Consider the following 18,283-nt stretch of genomic DNA (forward strand, 5'->3'; position numbering starts at 1 on the left):
TTTTTTTTAGTGGAGGGTTTTTAAAGGCAAGGTGGGAAAAAAAATAAAGGCAAGGTGGGTGAGAGGGTCACAGGGTGTGTCAGCTTATGCACGGTTCTCTGATTGGTGCAAGGTGAAGTAACAGGGTGAGATCACAGGTTGGCATCATCTGTCTTCAGGTTGCAGCCGATCTGGGGGCTGCATATAAACAGCTTAGGAATGTGTGTCACACTTAGCTTTACCTTTGAAGCAGAGCTGGGAGTTCCTTGTGACTGATGTATTAAGTTACAGCTGCCCTCCTGTCTGCCTGCCCTGTCTTTGTTTCTGTGTTCTGTATTTCTCAGTCCTGCTGGGGCCTGCTGTTCGCTTCACGTGGGGGAGCGTAGGAGATCACAGTTTATTTCCAGAGCCCTTTTTCTCAATCAGCAACAAGCAGGGGACACCAAGAGGTGGGTTGCCGGGAGGGCCAATACGTGGGTTTGCTCAGTTTCATACATCATCCTTATTGTATCTTACTTTCTAGCAAAACAAGATTTTCCAAGCTTATCTTACTTTCCTGTGCTCTTGATCTGGAGCTGGCTGTACTTCCAAAGAATGTGGGTTCTTTCATATATATAATTTATATATATATATATATTGTGTGTATGTATATTTTTTATATATATATATATGAAAGAATGAAATTAAATTCACATTGATTCCTCCAGTTTCATTTCCACACTGTAGGGTTCATTCTATATTTCTTTTTCCAAATTTATAAATCTGTTCTTCAACTTTGAGAAATCTGTTTTCCATTAATTTCAATATGCTTCTGTATTAAAATAGTCCCTCTGTGTGGAAGGATCTCACTTCACCAATAGCACCCACTCGCCTCACCCACCTTGCATGGATTCCTGCCTTGTTCAGTCGTACCTAATGGCTTTTAGAAGTTTAGCTCAAGAAATGGTACTGTATAACTCAGGGAACCCTACTCAGTGCTCCGTGGTGACTTAAATGGGAAGGAAATTCAAAAAAGAGGAGGTATATGTGTATATATAGCTGATTCACTTTGCTGTACGCAGAAATGAATACGACATTGTGAAACATCTATATTGTTGTTGTTGTTCAGTTGCTAAGTTGACTGAACAGTGTCCAGCTCTTTGCGACCCCAAGGACTACAGCATGCCAGGGCTTCCCTGTCCTTCACTGTCTCCCAGAGTTTGCTCAAACTCATGTCTGTTGAGTCGGTGATGCCATCCCACCATCCTCTGCCGCCCTCCTCTCCTTTTGCCCTCAATCTTTCCCAGCATCAGCGTCTTTTCCAGTGAGTCGGCTCTTCTCATCGGGTAGCCAAAGTACGGGAGCTTCAGCATCAGTCATGCCAGTGAATATTCAGGGTTGATTTCCTTTAGGATTGACTGGTTGGATCTCCTTGTAGTCCAAGGGACTCTCGAGTCGTCTTCAGCACCACATTTCAAAAGCATCGATTCTTCGGCACTCAGCCTTCTTTATGGTCCAACTCTCACATCCATACATGACTACAGGAAAAACCATAGCTTTGACTGGACGGACCTTTGTGATAAAGTAATGTCTCTGCTTTTTAAAATGCTTAGTTTATCATAGCTTTTCTTCCAAGGAACAAGCGGCTTTTAATTTTGTGGCTGCAGTCACCGACCGCAGTGATTTTGAAGCCCAAGAAAATAAAACCTGTCGCTTGTTTCCATTGTTTCCCCGTCTATTTGCCATGAAGGGACCGGATGCCATGATCTTAGTTTTTCGAATGTTGAGTTTTAAGCCAGCTTTTTCACTCTTTGTTACCTTCATCAAGAGGCTCTTTAGTTCCTGTTCACCTTCTTCCATAAGGGTGGTGTCATCTGCATGTCTGAGGTTATTGATATTTCTCCTAGCAATCTTGATTCCAGCTTGTGCTTCATCCAGCCTGGCATTTCACATGCTATACTCTGAGTATAAGTTAAATAAGCAGGGTGACAATATACAGCCTAGATGTACTCCTTTCCCTATTGGGAAGCAGTCTGTTGTTCCATGTCCGGATCTAACTGTTGCTTGTTGTCACGCATACAGGTTTTTCAGGAGACAGGGCAGGTGGTCTGATATTCCCATCTCTTTCAGAATTTTCCACAGTTTCTTGTGATCCACACAGTAAAAAGCTTTATCATAGTAAATGAAGCAGAAGTATATGTTTTTTTGGAATTCCCTTGCTTTTTCTATGATCCAGTAGGTGTTGGCAGTTTGATCTCTGGTTCCTCTGCCTTTTCTAAATCCGGCTTGTACATCTGAAAGTTTTTGGTTCATGTACTGCTGAAGCCTAGCCTGAAGGATTTGAACATATATTTTTTAAATTTATTTGTTTTTTAATTGACAGATAATTGCTTTACAAAATTTTGTTGAGTCAGTGATGCCATCCAACCATCTCATCCTCTGCCGCCCTCTCCTTTTGCCCTCAATCTTTCCCAGCATCAGCATCTTTTCCAGTGAGTCAGATCTTCTCATCAGGTAGCAAAAGTATGGGAGCTTCAGTATCAGTCCTTCCAGTGCATATTCAGGGTTGATTTCCTTTAGGATTGACTGGTTGGATCTCCTGTTTTCTGTCAAACATCAACATGAATCAGCCATAGGTATACATATGTCCCCTCCCTCTTGAACCTCCTTCCCATCTCCCTCCCAATCCCACCCCTCTAGGTTGATAGAGAGCCCGTTTAAGTTCCCTGAGACATACAGCAAATTCCCATTGGCTATCTGTTTTACATATGGTACAAGTTTCCATGTTACTTTTGCCATACATCTCACCCTCTCTCCTTCCCTCTCCCCGTGTCCATAAGTCTGTTCTCTATTTCTTCATTGCTGCCTTCCAAATAAATTCATCAGTATCATCTTTGTAGATTCCATGTATATTTGTTAGTATGTGATATTTATCTTTCTCTTTCTGATATACTTCACTCTGTATAATAGGCTCTAGGTTCATGCACCTCATTAGAACTGACTCAAATGTGTTCCTTTTTATGGCTGAGTAATATTCCACTGTATATATGTACCACAACTTCTTTATCCATTCATCTGTTTATGCACATCTAGGTTGCTTCCATGTTCTAACTACTGTTAATAGCACTGCAGTGAACCTTAGGGTACATGTATCTCTTTCAGTTTTGGCTTCCTCAGGGTATATGCCTAGGAGTGGGATTGCTCAGTCATATGGTGGTTTTATTCCTAGTCTTTTAAGGAATCTCTATACCATCTTCCACTGTGGCTGTATATTCCCACCAGCAGTGCAAGAGGGTTCCCTTTTCTCCACACCCTCTCCAGCATTTATTGTTTGTAGACTTGATGATGGCCATTCTGACAGGTGTGAGGTGATATCTCATTGTAGTTTTGATTTGCATTTCTCTAATGAGCGATGTTGAGCATCTTTTCATGTGTTTGTTAGCCATTTGGGATTTTGAGCATAATCTTGCTGGCATGTTTAATAAGTGCAGTTATATGATTATCTGAACATTCTTTGGCATAGCCTTTCTTTGGGATTGGAATGAAAACTGACCTTTTCTAGTCTTGTGGCCACTGCTGAGCCTTCCAAACTTACTGGCATGTTGAGCACAATGCTTTAACAGCATCATCTTTTAAGATTTGAAATAGCTCAGCTGAAATTCCATCACCTCTACTAGCTTTGTTTGTAGTTATACTTCCTGAGGCCCACATTACTTCATACTCTAGAGTGACTGGCTCTAGGTGAGTGACTGCACCATCACAGTTATCTGGGTCATTAAGACCATTTTTATACAGTTCTTCTGTGTATTCTTGCCACATCTTCTGCTTCTCTTAGGTCCATACCATTTTTGTCCTTTATTGTGTCCATCTTCACATGAAATGTTCCCTTGGTATCTCCAATTTTCTTGAAGAAATCTCTATAGTCTTTCCCATTTTATTGCTTTCCTCTATTTCTTAGTATCGTTCACTTCAGAAGTCTTTCTTACCTCTCCTTGCTATTCTCTAGATCTCTGCATTCAGTTTGGTATATCTTTCCCTTTCTCCTTTGTCTTTTACTTCTTTTCTTTTCTTAGTAAGGCCTCCTCAGACAGCCACTTTGCCATCTTGCCTTTCCTTTTTTGGGGGATGGTTTTGGTCACCACCTCCTATACAGCGTTAAGAACCTCTGTCCTTAGTTCTTCAAGCACTCTACCAGATCTAATCCCTTGAATCTAATTTGTCACTTCCACTGTATAATCATCAGTTCAGTTCAGTTACTCAGACGTGTCCGACTCTTTGCGACCCCATGGACTACAGCACACCAGGCCTCCTTGTCCACACCAACTCCCAGAGTTTACTCAAACTCATGTCCATTGAGTCAGTGATGCTATCCAACCATCTCATCTTCTGTCATCCCCTTCTCCTGCCTTCAGTCTTTCCCAGCATCAGGGTGTTTTCAAATGAGTCAGCTCTTCGAATCAGGTGGCCAAAGTATTGTAGTTTCAGCTTCAATATCATTCCTTCCAATGAACATTGAGGACTGATTTCCTTTAGGATGGACTGGTTGGATCTCCTTGCAGTCCAGAGGGACCAGAGGTCAAATTGCCAACATCCACTGGATCATCGAAAAAGCAAGAGAGTTCCAGAAAAACGTCTATTTCTGCTTTATTGACTATGCCAAAGCCTTTGACTGTGTGGATCACAAGAAACTGAAAAATTCTGAAAGAGGTCAGAATACCAGACCACCTTACCTGCCTCTTGAGAAATCTATATGCAGGTCACGAAGCAACAGTTAGAACTGGACATGGAACAACAGACTGGTTCCAGATAAGGAAAGGAGTAGGCTGTATATTGTCACCCTGCTTATTTAACTTATATGCAGAGTACATAATGAGAAACACTGGGCTGGATGAAGCACAAGCTGGAATCAAGATTGCTGGGCGAAATATCAATAACCTCAGATATGCAGATGACACCACCCTTATGGGAGAAAGTGAAGAAGAACTAAAGAGCCTCTTGATGAAAGTGAAAGAGGAGAGTGAAAAAGCTGGCTTAAAACTCAACATTCAGAAAACTAAGATCGTGGCAACCAGTCCCATCACTTCATGGAAAATAGATGGGGAAACAGTGGCAGACTTTATTTTTGGGGGCTCCAAAATCACTGCAGATGGTGACTGCAGCCATGAAATTAAAAGACGCTTATTCCTTATAAGAAAAGTTATGACCAACCTAGACAGCATGTTAAAAAGCAGAGATATTACTTTGTCAACAAAGGTCCGTCTAGTCAAGACTATGGTTTTTCCAGTAGTTATATATGGATGTGAGAGTTGTATAATCATAAGGGATTTGATTTTGGTCATATCTGAGTAGCCTAGTGATTTTCCCTACTTTCTTCAATTTGAGCCTGAAGTTTTCAGTAAGGAGCTGATGATCTGAGCCACAGTCAGCTCCTGGTCTTGTTTTTCTTGACTGTATAGAACTTATCTATCTTCTCTGCAAAGAATTATAATCAGTCTGATTTCGGTATTGACCATCTGGTGATGTCCATGTGTAGAGCTGTCTCTTGTGTTGTTGGAAGAGGGTTTTTGCTATGACCATGTATTCACTTGTCAAAACTGTTAGCTTTTGCCCTGCCTCACTTTGTACTCCAGGGCCAAACTTTCCTGTTGCTCCAGATATCTCTTCACTTTCCACTTTTGCATTCCGGTCCCCTATGATGAAAAGGACATCTTTGTGTGTGGATGTATGTGTTCTAGAAGATCTTATAGGTCTTCATAGAATCATTCAGCTTCTTCAGCATTAGTGGTTGGCATGTAGACTTGGATTAATGTGATGTTGCATGGTTTGTCTTGGAAGAGATGACAGGTGTTTATAGTGATATGGAAAAGACATTTGCCATGTAATTAAAAAAAAAAGTCGACAAAAGAACCACTGTAGGATACTATTTTTAAAAGGCAAATACATATATGTTGGAAAAGTACTGGACTTGACCATCCCTGAGTCTGTGTGTTCTTCTGTGTTTTTAGAGTTTTCTACATTGACAGTTTTATTTCTGTAATTATAAAAGGAGAATTAGTGTTGTTGTAAAGCTGGAGGAGCTGCCATTACGGAGGACCAGCAGATGGACTGATAATAAGCACAGAGGCAGGCAGCTGTTCATTGCCCATGCGGGGACATCATGGTGTTCGCTCATCTGTTACAGATGCCCTGCTCTGTCATGATGATGAGCTGGAAGGGCGCCGGATCGCCTTCATTCTTTACCTGGTTCCTCCCTGGGATGCGAGCTTGGGGGGCACCCTGGACCTGTTCAGCGTTGATGGTAAGACAGAGGCGTGCACTTCAACACCAGCAGACACTTTTGAGTTCTTAGACGCAATGTCTGTTCTCGTCAGAGGAGGTGGAAGCCATCCGTTACCCTGACAACCACAGGGGGATCGAATGCCAGCCCTGACAGCCACCTCTCTGGGTTGTGCTTAAAATAATCGGTCCTCCAGAGATAAACTGGGGTTAATTTAAGATGAGCAACAGTCAGACCCTGGTTCTGAATGCTGGCCATGGGAGTGTAGAGCACATGTACAGCCGCCCTTGGTTATGAATCTCCAGGACCAGTCCATCTGCCAGGAGGTCCTTTTTTGTTTGTTTTTAATGACTGACACCAGAACTTGACTCCAGAAATCGTTCAGAACTTTTTCCAGCTTTCATCAGTAATGCATGGTGGAGTAAGAACAGATGTCACCTAGCAGAACTGTTAAGAGAAACAGATGGAAGCGGGTGGCATTTGGGGATCTAAAGGGGACATCTAGCTACCCTTAGAAATTTGCGAATTGTCAAGGTGGAAACAAGGCAGCCTGGAAGTGGTTAATGATGATGAAGCTCGTTTATGGATGTGCTCTCTCCCGGCGCAGAACACTTTCAGCCGAAGCAGATTGTCAAGTCCCTTATCCCTTCGTGGAACACACTGGTTTTCTTTGAAGTGTCTCCAGTATCCTTTCACCAGGTAAAGACTGTAAGACACAAACACATAAGTGCCAAAGAGCATGCTTTTCAGTCTCCCAGTTTCTAAACGTGGCAGCTTCCGGGTGGACTACCCAGCCAGGTGGTTTCCACACCTAGTGTGAAGGGTCCTGAAATTAGTGGGCCGTGGCTAGTAATCTTCCCCCCTTATCTTTATGTTGATGTGCTGCTGGTCTTGTCCTCTCAGGTGTCTGAGGTCTTGTCTGAAGAAAAGTCACGTTTGTCCATCAGCGGCTGGTTTCATGGTCCTTCACTGACCAGGCCTCCCACCTACTTTGAGCCTCTCATAGCTCGGAGCCCTCACATCCCGCAAGATGTAAGGATAAATTCTTGTTGCTGGGATTCTCTTCTTAGAAGCTGTGGCATATCATTTGCTTTTCTCTTTTTTATTTATTTGGCTGCACTGGGTCTTCACTGCAGCATGTGGGATCTAGTACCCTGACCAGGAATTGAATCCAGGCCCCCTGAATTGGGAGTATGGAGTCTTATTTTACTGGTATGACATGGTGGCAGAACAAAAGCAGAGGGAATTATTAACTTACCCTTCACATCTGCTGCTCCTTTCCAGCATGAAATTTTGTATGATTGGATCAACCCTACTTATCTTGACATGGAATACCAAGCTCAAATTCAAGAAGAATTTGAGGAAAGCTCTGAAATTCTCCTAAAAGAATTCCTTCAGGTAGGCCAGCAAATCCTGTCTGACAATACCATGTTTGGCACATAGCCTTGCTTCTTGGGTGGGTGAACAGGCATCACTTAGAGAGCTTTTAGTTTTCGTTCTGTTCCTGGTTAGAATTTTATATCATCCTTTTCGAATGATGAAATGATACTAGCTAACATTGGTACCAGTTGCATGTTAGTAGGCTGAGTCTCTTGGGTGTTTATTCCCCAGTTCTCTACGCTCTTAATCACACACACACACTCTGTCTCACTCACACACTTGTATACTGTGGGGGAGTGGTATGTAGTTCCCACCCTATTCATTTTGATGACTGGTGCTATTACTTTTAAATAATAGAAAGATTACTAATTAACAAATTAGTAATACATGTTTGAGAATGACGAGGTGGCAGCTTACAGTGGAAAGAGACCTAGGTTAGAAGTCACAAGACTATATTCATGTCCTGGCTCTGGTTTTACTGACCTCAGCAAATCACTAAAGGTCTCAGCTTGTATTTCATCACCAGTTAAACTGGGATAATAGCTGCCTTGCCTGTCCTGAAGAGCTGTCCTGAGGGCTGAGTGAGATCATGCAGACAGGTGTGGTGCTTCCCAGGTGATCCTGGGTCCCATGGAATCACAGTCCCAAGAGTTGTCCCTCCATTAAGAAAAGGTTGAGACACACTGCATCCTGCCTCTTGGAATTATTAGCAGATAATAGCATATTAAGGAATTTGAGAAGTATTATAGTAAATTAACTTTTTTAATCCTATTTAATTCAACTTACGTAAACTTGCCTTAGGATCCTTTCTTGTTTCACAACTGATAGGATTACTGTTTGTAGAGCACTCCTTGGGAAACTGCATTTAAACAAGTACTTATGAAAGCCTCTTATGGAGATTGTTTAGATTAATTAGTTTCTTGTACTATACTGAACTTTTTAAATTTAGAATGCTGATTAAATGAAGGGAATGAGCAGAGGCCTAAAGAATCTGTATTATTACATAGACATTTTCATTATAACAGTGTATCAGTTATAATGTATAGTGTATAAATTTAATTAGTTATAACTACATTAATGCAGTTTTTCTCCTCACATGAATTAAAGAATCTGCATTAGGATCCTTGTTTTATAAATGCAGGATTCCTAGAAGTCTAGTAGTTTGACATAAGACATACAGGTACATAAGGTAATGGCCCAAATTGACACTCAGGTCTCTTGGCTAAAGCATGCTGACAATTTATCCAGCCTTTGCTCTGGCTTCACCCTGTCAGGACTGGGGGATCTGATGCGAAAGGGATGAAGAAGGTCACCTGGCCCTGTTGGGAATGGGCCAGAATGATTCTGCAGAGCTGCTGTAGCTGCAGCAACCAGTGTGGGATGTAGAAAGTTCTGCTGAATGCTGCTTCATTTTCTCATTCTCCAGCCTGAGAAATTTGCAGAGGTGTGTGAGGCTTTGGAGAGAGGACGTGTGGAATGGAGCAGCCGAGGTCCCCCTAACAAAAGGTAGAACTCATCGTTGAGGACATTTACTTCTGCATTTAGCATCTACCTGGTCTGTCTGTGAGGCTCACCTCTAATTATAGGACATTTGCCCTAATGTTTTGTTCTCAGGCACATCCAGTAGGAGACCCTAACAGAATCTGTTTTTTTAAATGTTATATGTCTTTTATACCTCAGGTTTTTAAACATTTATGTATTGGCTTTGCTGGGCCTTTGTTGCTGCACTCGGGTTTTCTCTAGTGGTGGCGCGCGGGCTACTTCCTAGTGGCATAATGGTGTCTCGTGGTGGTGGTTTCTCTTGTTGCGGAGCACGTGCTCTAGAGCACACGGGCTTCAGTAGTTGCTCCACAGCATGTGGGATCTTCCCAGACCAGGGAGTGAACCAGTGTCCCCTGCACTGCAAGGTGGATTCTTAGACAGTGGGCCACCAGGGAAGTCTAGGATCTCACTATGTAACAAATTAGGATTCAGTAAGCTATGCCAAGGTTCAGGAAGAGAGGTACCAAGCTAATGATCAGCTCTCATCCCGTGAGTGATGTTCCATCCATGTAACGTGATGAACACCTTGATGAGCACCTTGCGTTGCTGCCCTACAGGTTTTATGAGAAGGCTGAGGAGAGCCAGCTTCCTGACATCCTGAGGGACTGCATGGCGCTGTTCCGCTCCGAGGCGATGTTCCTGCTGCTCTCCAACTTCACAGGCCTGAAGCTTCACTTCCTGGCACCTTCAGAAGATGAGCCTGAGGACAAAAAGGAGCGAGATGCAGTCTCTGCTGCTGAGAACACTGAAGAAGGGACTAGTCACAGCTCTTCTGAGCCAGAGAACAGTTGGGCGGCCACCAGCGACAGCAGTCTACAGAGCGAGGGACCGACGGACCCAGAGGAAGACGAAGCAAAGAAAGGTGGGCTGCTGTTATGTTCTGTCCTTTTTTACCATTAGGTATTCACAATTCAGTGGTTTATTCATTCAACAGGTATTTCTTAAGCATGTACTCTGTGCTAGGCCCTGCTTCTGGACTTGGAGAAGCAGACAGACAAGGTCTCAGCTCTCCCTGAGCCCATATATTGTAGTAGGGGAGAGGCGAGAGATTAAATGCTACACAAACAACAAAATGTCAAATAAGGGCAGTTGCGGTGCAGGAAACCTGAGTAGGGCTGTGTGTGGAGGACTGACCAGGGCTCTCTCGTGGATGCAGGGCAGTCTGGATGCTCTGTCATCCGAAGCTCGGGTCTGAATGACAAGACAGATCTGTGGGAAGCGCATTCTGGGCAGGAAGCACAGCCAGCTAACAGTTTTATTAGGCTAACAGTGGTACAGATGGTAGAGAGAAATACCATTGGTTTTGCCTAAACTTCCTCTAAAACACAAGAACAGAAAGGAGCGGAAGGTGAGTGGTTTCTTTCTGCTGAGAACCAGTATCACCCTAAGAAAAACTTGATTGAACTTGGACAAATAGGTAGAAGGAAATTATTAAAAGCAAAGGAAGTTTAATCATCTTTTAAACAGATGGAATGGACACATGACATTAAACCAGTAAAATGTACATACCAAGAGAGAACCCTAACTGTAAACTGTGGACATCTGTTAATACTAGTCTCTCCATACTGGTCAGCTGTAACCATCCCACTAAGACAGGATGGTAACACTAGAGGAAACTGATAGGGAGGGGCAGGGTTTGTGTGTGACAGGGATAGGGGAACTGTACTTTCTGGGAAATTTAATTTTTCTGTAAACTGCTCTAAAAAATTCTACTTAAATAATTAAACGTTATTTTAAAAAATGGAGTGGGGGGGGGCAACTAAAGTATATACTCCATCTGAAATTCATGGTAAAGAGAAATAAAGTCAACTTTTTTTCATAATAAGGCTGATGCATTATATATAATGTTATAATAGAGCCACAGGTCAGCTTAGGTTTATAGAAATGGTTTCTCTTTAGTGCTGTACTGCTCCTAATTATCATTCTTTTGCAATCTAGAAGTGGTATCAAGGTATTTTTTTCTGACCTCCTGTTACGATTTTCTTAGAATCAAGTGTTCCCACATGCCAGGGGGAACTGAGGCATTGGAAGACTGGTCACTACACTTTAATCCATGACAACAGCAAGACTGAATTTGCCCTGGACTTACTGCTCTATTGTGGCTGTGAAGGTAAGAGGGACAGTCGCTCCCCAGAGACCCTCTCTAACTGAACCAATTCACAAGTTATCTGCCTTGGTTATGATCTCAGATCATAGGAGCTCTATGTTGGAAGGGTCTTAAGGGTCATGAATTTCAGTCTTCCAGCTCAGAGTACTATTTGTACCCGTGACCAAGGTATAGGAGATGGACCAAATAATAATTCCTAAGGAACCCCCCAGAGCTTTTATGTAAGTGTCCTTCCAGGTATATTTTATATTTTAGTTTTCGGTTCTCAGTGTTGGTTGAATGATAAATTCAAGCTCTTAAGTCAGAGTTGGGTATGACTCAACTCCCAGATCCCCCAGTGTTAAGCAGCATGGAATCAATGATTCAAACAGATGATGTAACTCTTGCGGTGAGAGCTTTCTGAATGCTGTTTGTTTGCCCTTTGTAAGGCTGGGAGCCAGAGTATGGTGGCTTTACCTCCTACATTGCCAAAGGAGAAGACGAAGAGGTAAGTTGCTTCTGATAGCAAACCATCCTTTTTAGTTCTTAAAAATGTTTTCATTCTTCAGCGACCCAACTTTTATGACTTTCTGCCAGTGTCTTTAGCTGATAAATCCATGATGTTCTGTCTGGCAGTGGTTCTAATTTCTAGCAGAAAGTACTCAGCATGCAGTAAAGATGCTAAAGGATAATCCCTAGGCATTCTACCCAGCTGAGAAATTCCAAGTAAATGAAGAGTCAGGTGGTACATTTTCATGACTCTTTGAAGGTAGGAAAACCTAGATGCATTAGGTAAAACCTTTCTGGGGATGTACTGGAATGGGGCTTGCTGGAATAAGTCTTGACAGCCAGAGCAATAGCACTAATAAAGGATCTTTTAAAAGATCCCTGTCACCAGAGTTTGAGTATTTGATATGGAAACATCTGTTTAAGAAAAGAGGTGAGAATCATCTGTGTTCTGATGTATCCTTGTATTTACCTGTTTCAGCTGCTAACAGTGAATCCAGAAAACAACTCTTTGGCACTGGTCTACAGAGACAGAGAAACTCTGAAATTCGTCAAGCACATTAACCACCGAAGCCTAGAACAAAAGAAAAGCTTCCCAAACAGAACAGGCTTCTGGGACTTTTCATTTGTCTATTACGAATGACAAAGCAGGCCAAAGCTGGAAAAAGACCTTTCCTGAGTACTGGCCCAGCTGTAAGAGTTAAGACGTTGCATGAAGGAGAGCCACAAGATGACCTGTTTGACAGCGCTCTTAAAACTGTGTATGACTGTCCTTTAGTAGGGCTCATAATGATTGTCATCGGTTTAGACCTTGAGCTTGGAGCTAGGTACTTACCTCTTGATTTTTTTTTTTTTAAAGGGTTTTGTCTTTAACATTCAGTTCATTTTCCATATTGGCTTCTTCAGTGATTAAAAAATGTGTGAGGTAAAATATACATAAAATGTACCATTTTAACCACTTTGAAGTGTACGTTCAGTGGCATTAAGTACGTTCACGTGGTCGTGCAGCCTTCGCCACCGTCCATCTGCTGAACTTCCCGCCTTCCACAGCTGCGCCTCTGTCCTGATCAAATAGTAACTCCCTGCTCCCCCTCCCCCAGCCTGTGGAAGCCACCGTTCTACTTTGTCTCTAGGTATCTACTAACTCGTGTTCCTCAGAAGACAAATAATATTTGTCTTTTTGTGACTGGCTTAACTTCACTTAGTGTAAAATCTTCAAGCTTCATCCATGTTTCCAGTGGTTGTTTTTTTAAAAGTGTGTGTGTGTGTGTGTGTGTATATATATATATATATAGAGAGAGAGAGAGTCATAAATTTATGACTAGTTTCTGTGCTTCCCAATGTCATTGGTTTAGAGGATTATAGAACCTCATACCCCCTTTGATTCTGGGCCCCTGTAGCTTCCTCCCACTGCCCATGGCTTTGTTTCACTGTGACTCTGGACTGTATAGACTTAAGACAATGTTTAATATATTCCCTTGGAAAATAGCCTGGTCTGAAACCACGTGGCCCCGAGAGACTTATGGTCAGTGACAAGGATGGCTGCTGTGCCCTGCACAGTGGTGTCCAGGTGCCCATGACTGCTCCATGCTGGAGTCGCACCTCCAGTGTAGCCAAATGATTCTAATCTCGTGTGACTTTCATTTCCCAAGTACTGTAGGGTCATCTGTCAAACTGGCCTTTCTTTAAGAGACCAGGTGTTAAAGCCATGTGGGACTGCCAGGCGACGGTCCTCTTTGTTATCTTCTTTTTCCCATGAACTGTTGAAGGGGATAGTATGATGCCTGCCACCTGCATGCATGGGTGTGCATGCATGGGTGTGCATGCATGGGTGCTCAGTGTCACTGCATCATTAATCGAAAGATGCTGTTTTCATTCCATTCCAGTGCTATCTCCTTGTTAACTTTTTCTTTTTTACATTTATTATGAGCTACTGCAGTAGCTTTTATTTTGGATTTTACAAATTAATAGGAAAAGCATTGAGCTTTGTCCTTTTTATCTCCTAAAACTTTGAGTACTAAAATTTGCATTTAAATTGAAGACAGTTTCACTTTCTTTAGGCTGATGGTTTCAAAATTTTTGATCTTGCACCTTAATCGGTAAAAAAAAAAGTTTTAGCATGTATGTTTATTATATGGGGTATTTATAAATTTTACATACTTCCTATACTAATATTCAGTATTGGTTGTTATAAAACAATAATTTTTAAAAGATGAACTAAAATAATACCTAGAACTGGTTCTTATATATTGTCTTTCCCACTGACATGGTGGGAACCGTTTTTCGTGCATACTGGTTTGGGGACCACAATATTTTAACCATAGCATGGTGACACTCAGGTGGGATTACAGCTACTACTTTGTTGGTTGAAATTTCCGAGCTTGCCTTTTAAGTTCCTGCAGACTGAAGGTCATCCTGTAATATTACTTTTGTTAACATAAAAATATGTTTCTGTTAGTGGCATAAACCCAGGAATAGGGCTGAGCGGGTGTGTGCCAAGTATGGAAAACAGTTTGAGACTCACTGTTCTAGGTAACATCTAAGAGCTCTGGAGCACTGAGTCTAAGTCTTAGCATCCTACACAAGCATTAAAATGTACTTATTACATTCTCCTTAATCTCAGTGTGCTTATGGCCTATCAACACATTTTCCATACACTACAGTACTCTGGTGTCCAAGGGGAGAGAATCCCTGAGAGGCAGACTGTGATGTTGCTGTCAGTTACATCACCTACGGTACCTCTTAGGCTGCAAAGGATCGTGTAACTTGCAGATCGCTTCTCTGCACTGAAGGTACCCAGTGATGAAGAAGTTGTTTTTCCTTAGTATTTCATTCTTCATCTTAGTTTTTTTAGGGCCTGGAGCCACTGTGGACAACTGTTAAGCAGCAAAAGAGGAATTACAACATGGGCATCTTTTTTATACTTACTTCTTGCAGGTACAAACTATGATGCTTACCTGTAAAAATGTCATCTCTTAATTCTTATAATTCCTTTCAATAAAGGAAGATATTTTTCCCCCAAAGAGAATAGCTCTTATCAGATTACCTCTGTAATACATGTTCATTGTGAAGAACACAACATATAAAAACATAAAGGTCACCTGGAATCCCACCAGCCTGTGGCAGCCTCTGTGTGCTGTGTAATGTATCAATTTGGCTAGACTGAACCACGTTTCCCAGGATTCCAAAACCTCTTTCCAGTTAGAAAGTCTGTCACTAAATTGTGTCTGACCCTTTGCGATCCCATGGACTATAGCCCACCAGGCTCCTCTGTCCATGGGATTTTCCAGGAGAGAATACTGGAGTGGGTTTCCAGTTAGACTGAGCCACAAGTTCCTGTGCAAGATACGGAGGGCCAGGACGGAGCAGTAGTCATTCTGTGCCTCACACACACTGTACTGAATAACCTCGCTAGTGGCTCACTTGCTCAGTGTGAATCCGCGTCTGCGCCTGCAACTGCTCCACTTTCCATTGGCTCTTCTTTCAACTTCTCTGATGCAGGGTCTCCCCTACACCATCAAGGTCAGGCAAGAACTGACAGATTTTAATGTGTCCTGGTGGGCTCCAACTTGTTCTTCCCAACTCTACATCCTTTGCGACTGCCAGTCCTGTGCACTTCAGCTTCCAGCATCAGACTAGAAAATTTAGATAACTTTGCCACTCCCTACAGCTGTGTAAGGTCAAGTCCCCTTGACAGATTTCCTTTATCATGTCAACCATTATGTAAATTAAGAGCATTTTCATAAAGTTATTTTGAGAGCATATTAGTATTTCTGTTGAGAAGGAAAATTATGTATTTAAGGAAGAAGCCTATAAATAATCTAATTTCAGTCCCTCATTTAAAGATGTAGAAAAATGCAGACAAGAAAGAGGCTGTTAACATTTTGAACTTGGCTTTTCTACAGCTTATAGCTTGCCTCCCGAACTCCTCTGAATGTGTATTTCTTTCCCAAAGAGTACTGAAAAATAACAAAGCTTGGGCTGCCTATGCCAGACCAGCATTTCCTCAACAAATAAGTTTTGGCTGCAATCTCTCTTCACTATCATTATATACTTTCCACTATTACAACTGAATGAGAAAATACAAACCCTGTTAAAAGGGTTCTTCGTAGAGTGAGTGACACCAGAGGCAGGCCCTTCAGCCTGTGTGAACTGGACATTCCTACAAAAACAGATGATTCCTTCTCTGATATAAAATCAGTCCACAAAGAATAGTTTAGAAAACTACTTGGAACTTGCCCATGTGGCTTCATTTCAGGAATAGCAGATTTCTGTACCACACAGATGAAAAGATGACTCATGAGCTAGAGTATATAGTGTGGGCAGGGGCCAGATGGGGAAGAGGCAAAAACGCAAAACACCAGGCTGCATGGTGTCTTACTGTACAGTAGTGTCAGAGTGAGACTGGAGCTGACTTAGTTTTGTGATCACAGGACTCTGCACTGGCAGATTTGTAACTGCTAATTATAAGATATGAAATGTTAATAATGCTGAAAATCATTCTGGTACAGTACTTCTGCTGCTGCTGCTAAGTCGCTTCAGTCGTGTCCGACTCTGCGACCCCACAGACGGCAGCCCATAGGTTTGCGTAATAGTTGTCGAGCTCCTAGTTCTTTCACTTCTGGAGCTACTGACAGGCTCACTGAGAACAGACACTTCACGGAGAATAGCAGATGCTTTTCTTTGCTCAAGGGATTGCCGCAGCACCACAGGAGGACAGAGCTGGTTAAGATGCAGCCTTTGCTCTCACTTAATAGAGGATTTATATAAACATAGAATATAATAAGAGTTAAAGAACAGACATGGGAGAGGAAAGGTCTCCTGAGAGAGCATTTGAACTGAGCCTTGATGTACCAGAGGGTTCTCTGGTGGCTCAGACAGTAAAGAATCTGCCTGCAACACGGGAGACCCAGGTTTGCTCCCTGGGCTGGGAAGATCCCCTGAAGAAGGACACCAAGAAGCATCCTCCCAGATACCAGAATCCTCAAGCTTCTAAATGAAAGCAGAGCGTTCACTTAAAGCTACAACAAAACTCAGCAACAAAACAGAACTTAAGCTGTGGCTTCTAGAAGGCACTCAGATCCTCTCACCACAGAAAAATATGGCAACAAAATAGAGAACTAACTGATAACCAAACACTTTTCTTTTCCCTAAGCTGAACACGAATGACATCTAAGAGGATAAAAAGTTTTATCCTTTTTATCATTATCCTGGATTAATGTTTTATGAACAATTTTCATCTCATCTAGCATTTACTCACTGGGGAACAGTTTGAAATAGCAGAAAGGGCCATGACTACTTGGTTTCAGACTCCACACTGCAACTTACCAAGCACTGGGACCCTGTGGAAAACATTCTGCCTCTCTGAGCTCAGAGACAATAACAAGAGGATTAGATTAATGCGAAAATAACCTGTTTATAATCTATAGATCAGGACTATGAAAGATAACCTGCTGCAGACTGACTCCTTCAAGCCTTGTCCATGAATATTTTTAGGTTGTAAGGAGTTTGCGGGCTGAAGAACAACAGAATGACCTTTAATGAGATGATTCCTTAAGGGTCCCTAAAAATAAATAATGCCATACAATTTAAAACCAGCACCAGGCTTCCCTGGTGGTCCAGTGGATAAGAATCTGGCTGCCAGTGCAGAGGACACGGGTTCAATCCCTGGTCTGGGAAGATTTCACATTCCACTAAGCCCAGGTGCCACAGCTACTGAAGCCTATGCTCCTGGAGTCCGGGCTCCACAACAAGAGAAGCCCGAGCACCAAACCAGAGAGTAGCCCCCACTTGCTGAAATAAGAGAAAGCCCATGTGTAGCAACGAGGACCCAGCGCAGCCAAAATATATAAACAGAATTTTAAAAAATAAAAAGCAAATGCTTTTAGAAAAACCAGCACCAACTAGAGATCATCATCTCAAAAGGTATAAGTCAGACTATGGCTAACCAGAAAAGGACCCCACAGTGGGACTTGAGTTTTGCCAGTAGCTCTGTGACTCTAGTAAGTACTTAGTCCCTGCACTTCAGTCTCATCTTCAAAGCAAATAAAAGATACTTTACTACTCTGGAGATTATGGAAGATAATATAGTATACGAGGATGTCTTGAGCTTACAGATTTCAAAGTGCAAAACAAAAGGTGTTTTAGGGGCTTAGTCTCATAAAAATTAGAAATCTAAAAGCTCAAATTTCAGAAATGGAAGAGATAATCCTCTATGGCCAAATGGAGGACACTAGTAAAGTTAATTCACCACAGAGGAAAGGCCTAGCCTCTGTATGTTCTCTATGGGGTTGCATATTGGTCAATATTCTGATGCAGAGAACAGGTTAGACAATTTGCTAGACAATTGGAATAAAAGGATTACAGCATGCCAGGTGATTTACAGAATTACTAAGGTAGTTAAATAAAAAACCTGTAGGATGCAATTCCAGAATCTCTTCTCTGGTCTATACTACAGAGGAGCTGCTCCTACCACATCAGGAAGGTAGGTGCTTGTGAAACCAGAAGGCCCCTGTATTACCTACATAAATACA

The 18,283-nt window shown here is 42.2% G+C and overlaps 1 protein-coding gene across 1 annotated transcript in view; it reads left to right on the forward strand.

Moving 5' to 3' along the window:
* Nucleotides 1–12,975, forward strand: part of OGFOD1 (2-oxoglutarate and iron-dependent oxygenase domain containing 1) — a 30,358-nt gene extending 17,383 nt beyond the window's left edge. The window contains exons 5-13 of the mRNA XM_010861919.1: nt 6,140–6,256; nt 6,843–6,934; nt 7,139–7,267; nt 7,520–7,633; nt 9,042–9,121; nt 9,715–10,019; nt 11,145–11,267; nt 11,693–11,751; nt 12,232–12,975. Coding sequence (XP_010860221.1) covers nt 6,140–6,256; nt 6,843–6,934; nt 7,139–7,267; nt 7,520–7,633; nt 9,042–9,121; nt 9,715–10,019; nt 11,145–11,267; nt 11,693–11,751; nt 12,232–12,393 — 1,181 coding nt within the window. The 3' untranslated portion in view covers nt 12,394–12,975. The remainder of the gene's footprint in view (nt 1–6,139; nt 6,257–6,842; nt 6,935–7,138; nt 7,268–7,519; nt 7,634–9,041; nt 9,122–9,714; nt 10,020–11,144; nt 11,268–11,692; nt 11,752–12,231) is intronic.
* Nucleotides 12,976–18,283: the final 5,308 nt, after the last annotated feature.

The sequence above is a fragment of the Bison bison genome, unplaced genomic scaffold (assembly GCF_000754665.1).
Source record: "Bison bison bison isolate TAMUID 2011002044 unplaced genomic scaffold, Bison_UMD1.0 scf7180017864473, whole genome shotgun sequence".
NCBI lineage: Eukaryota > Metazoa > Chordata > Mammalia > Artiodactyla > Bovidae > Bison > Bison bison.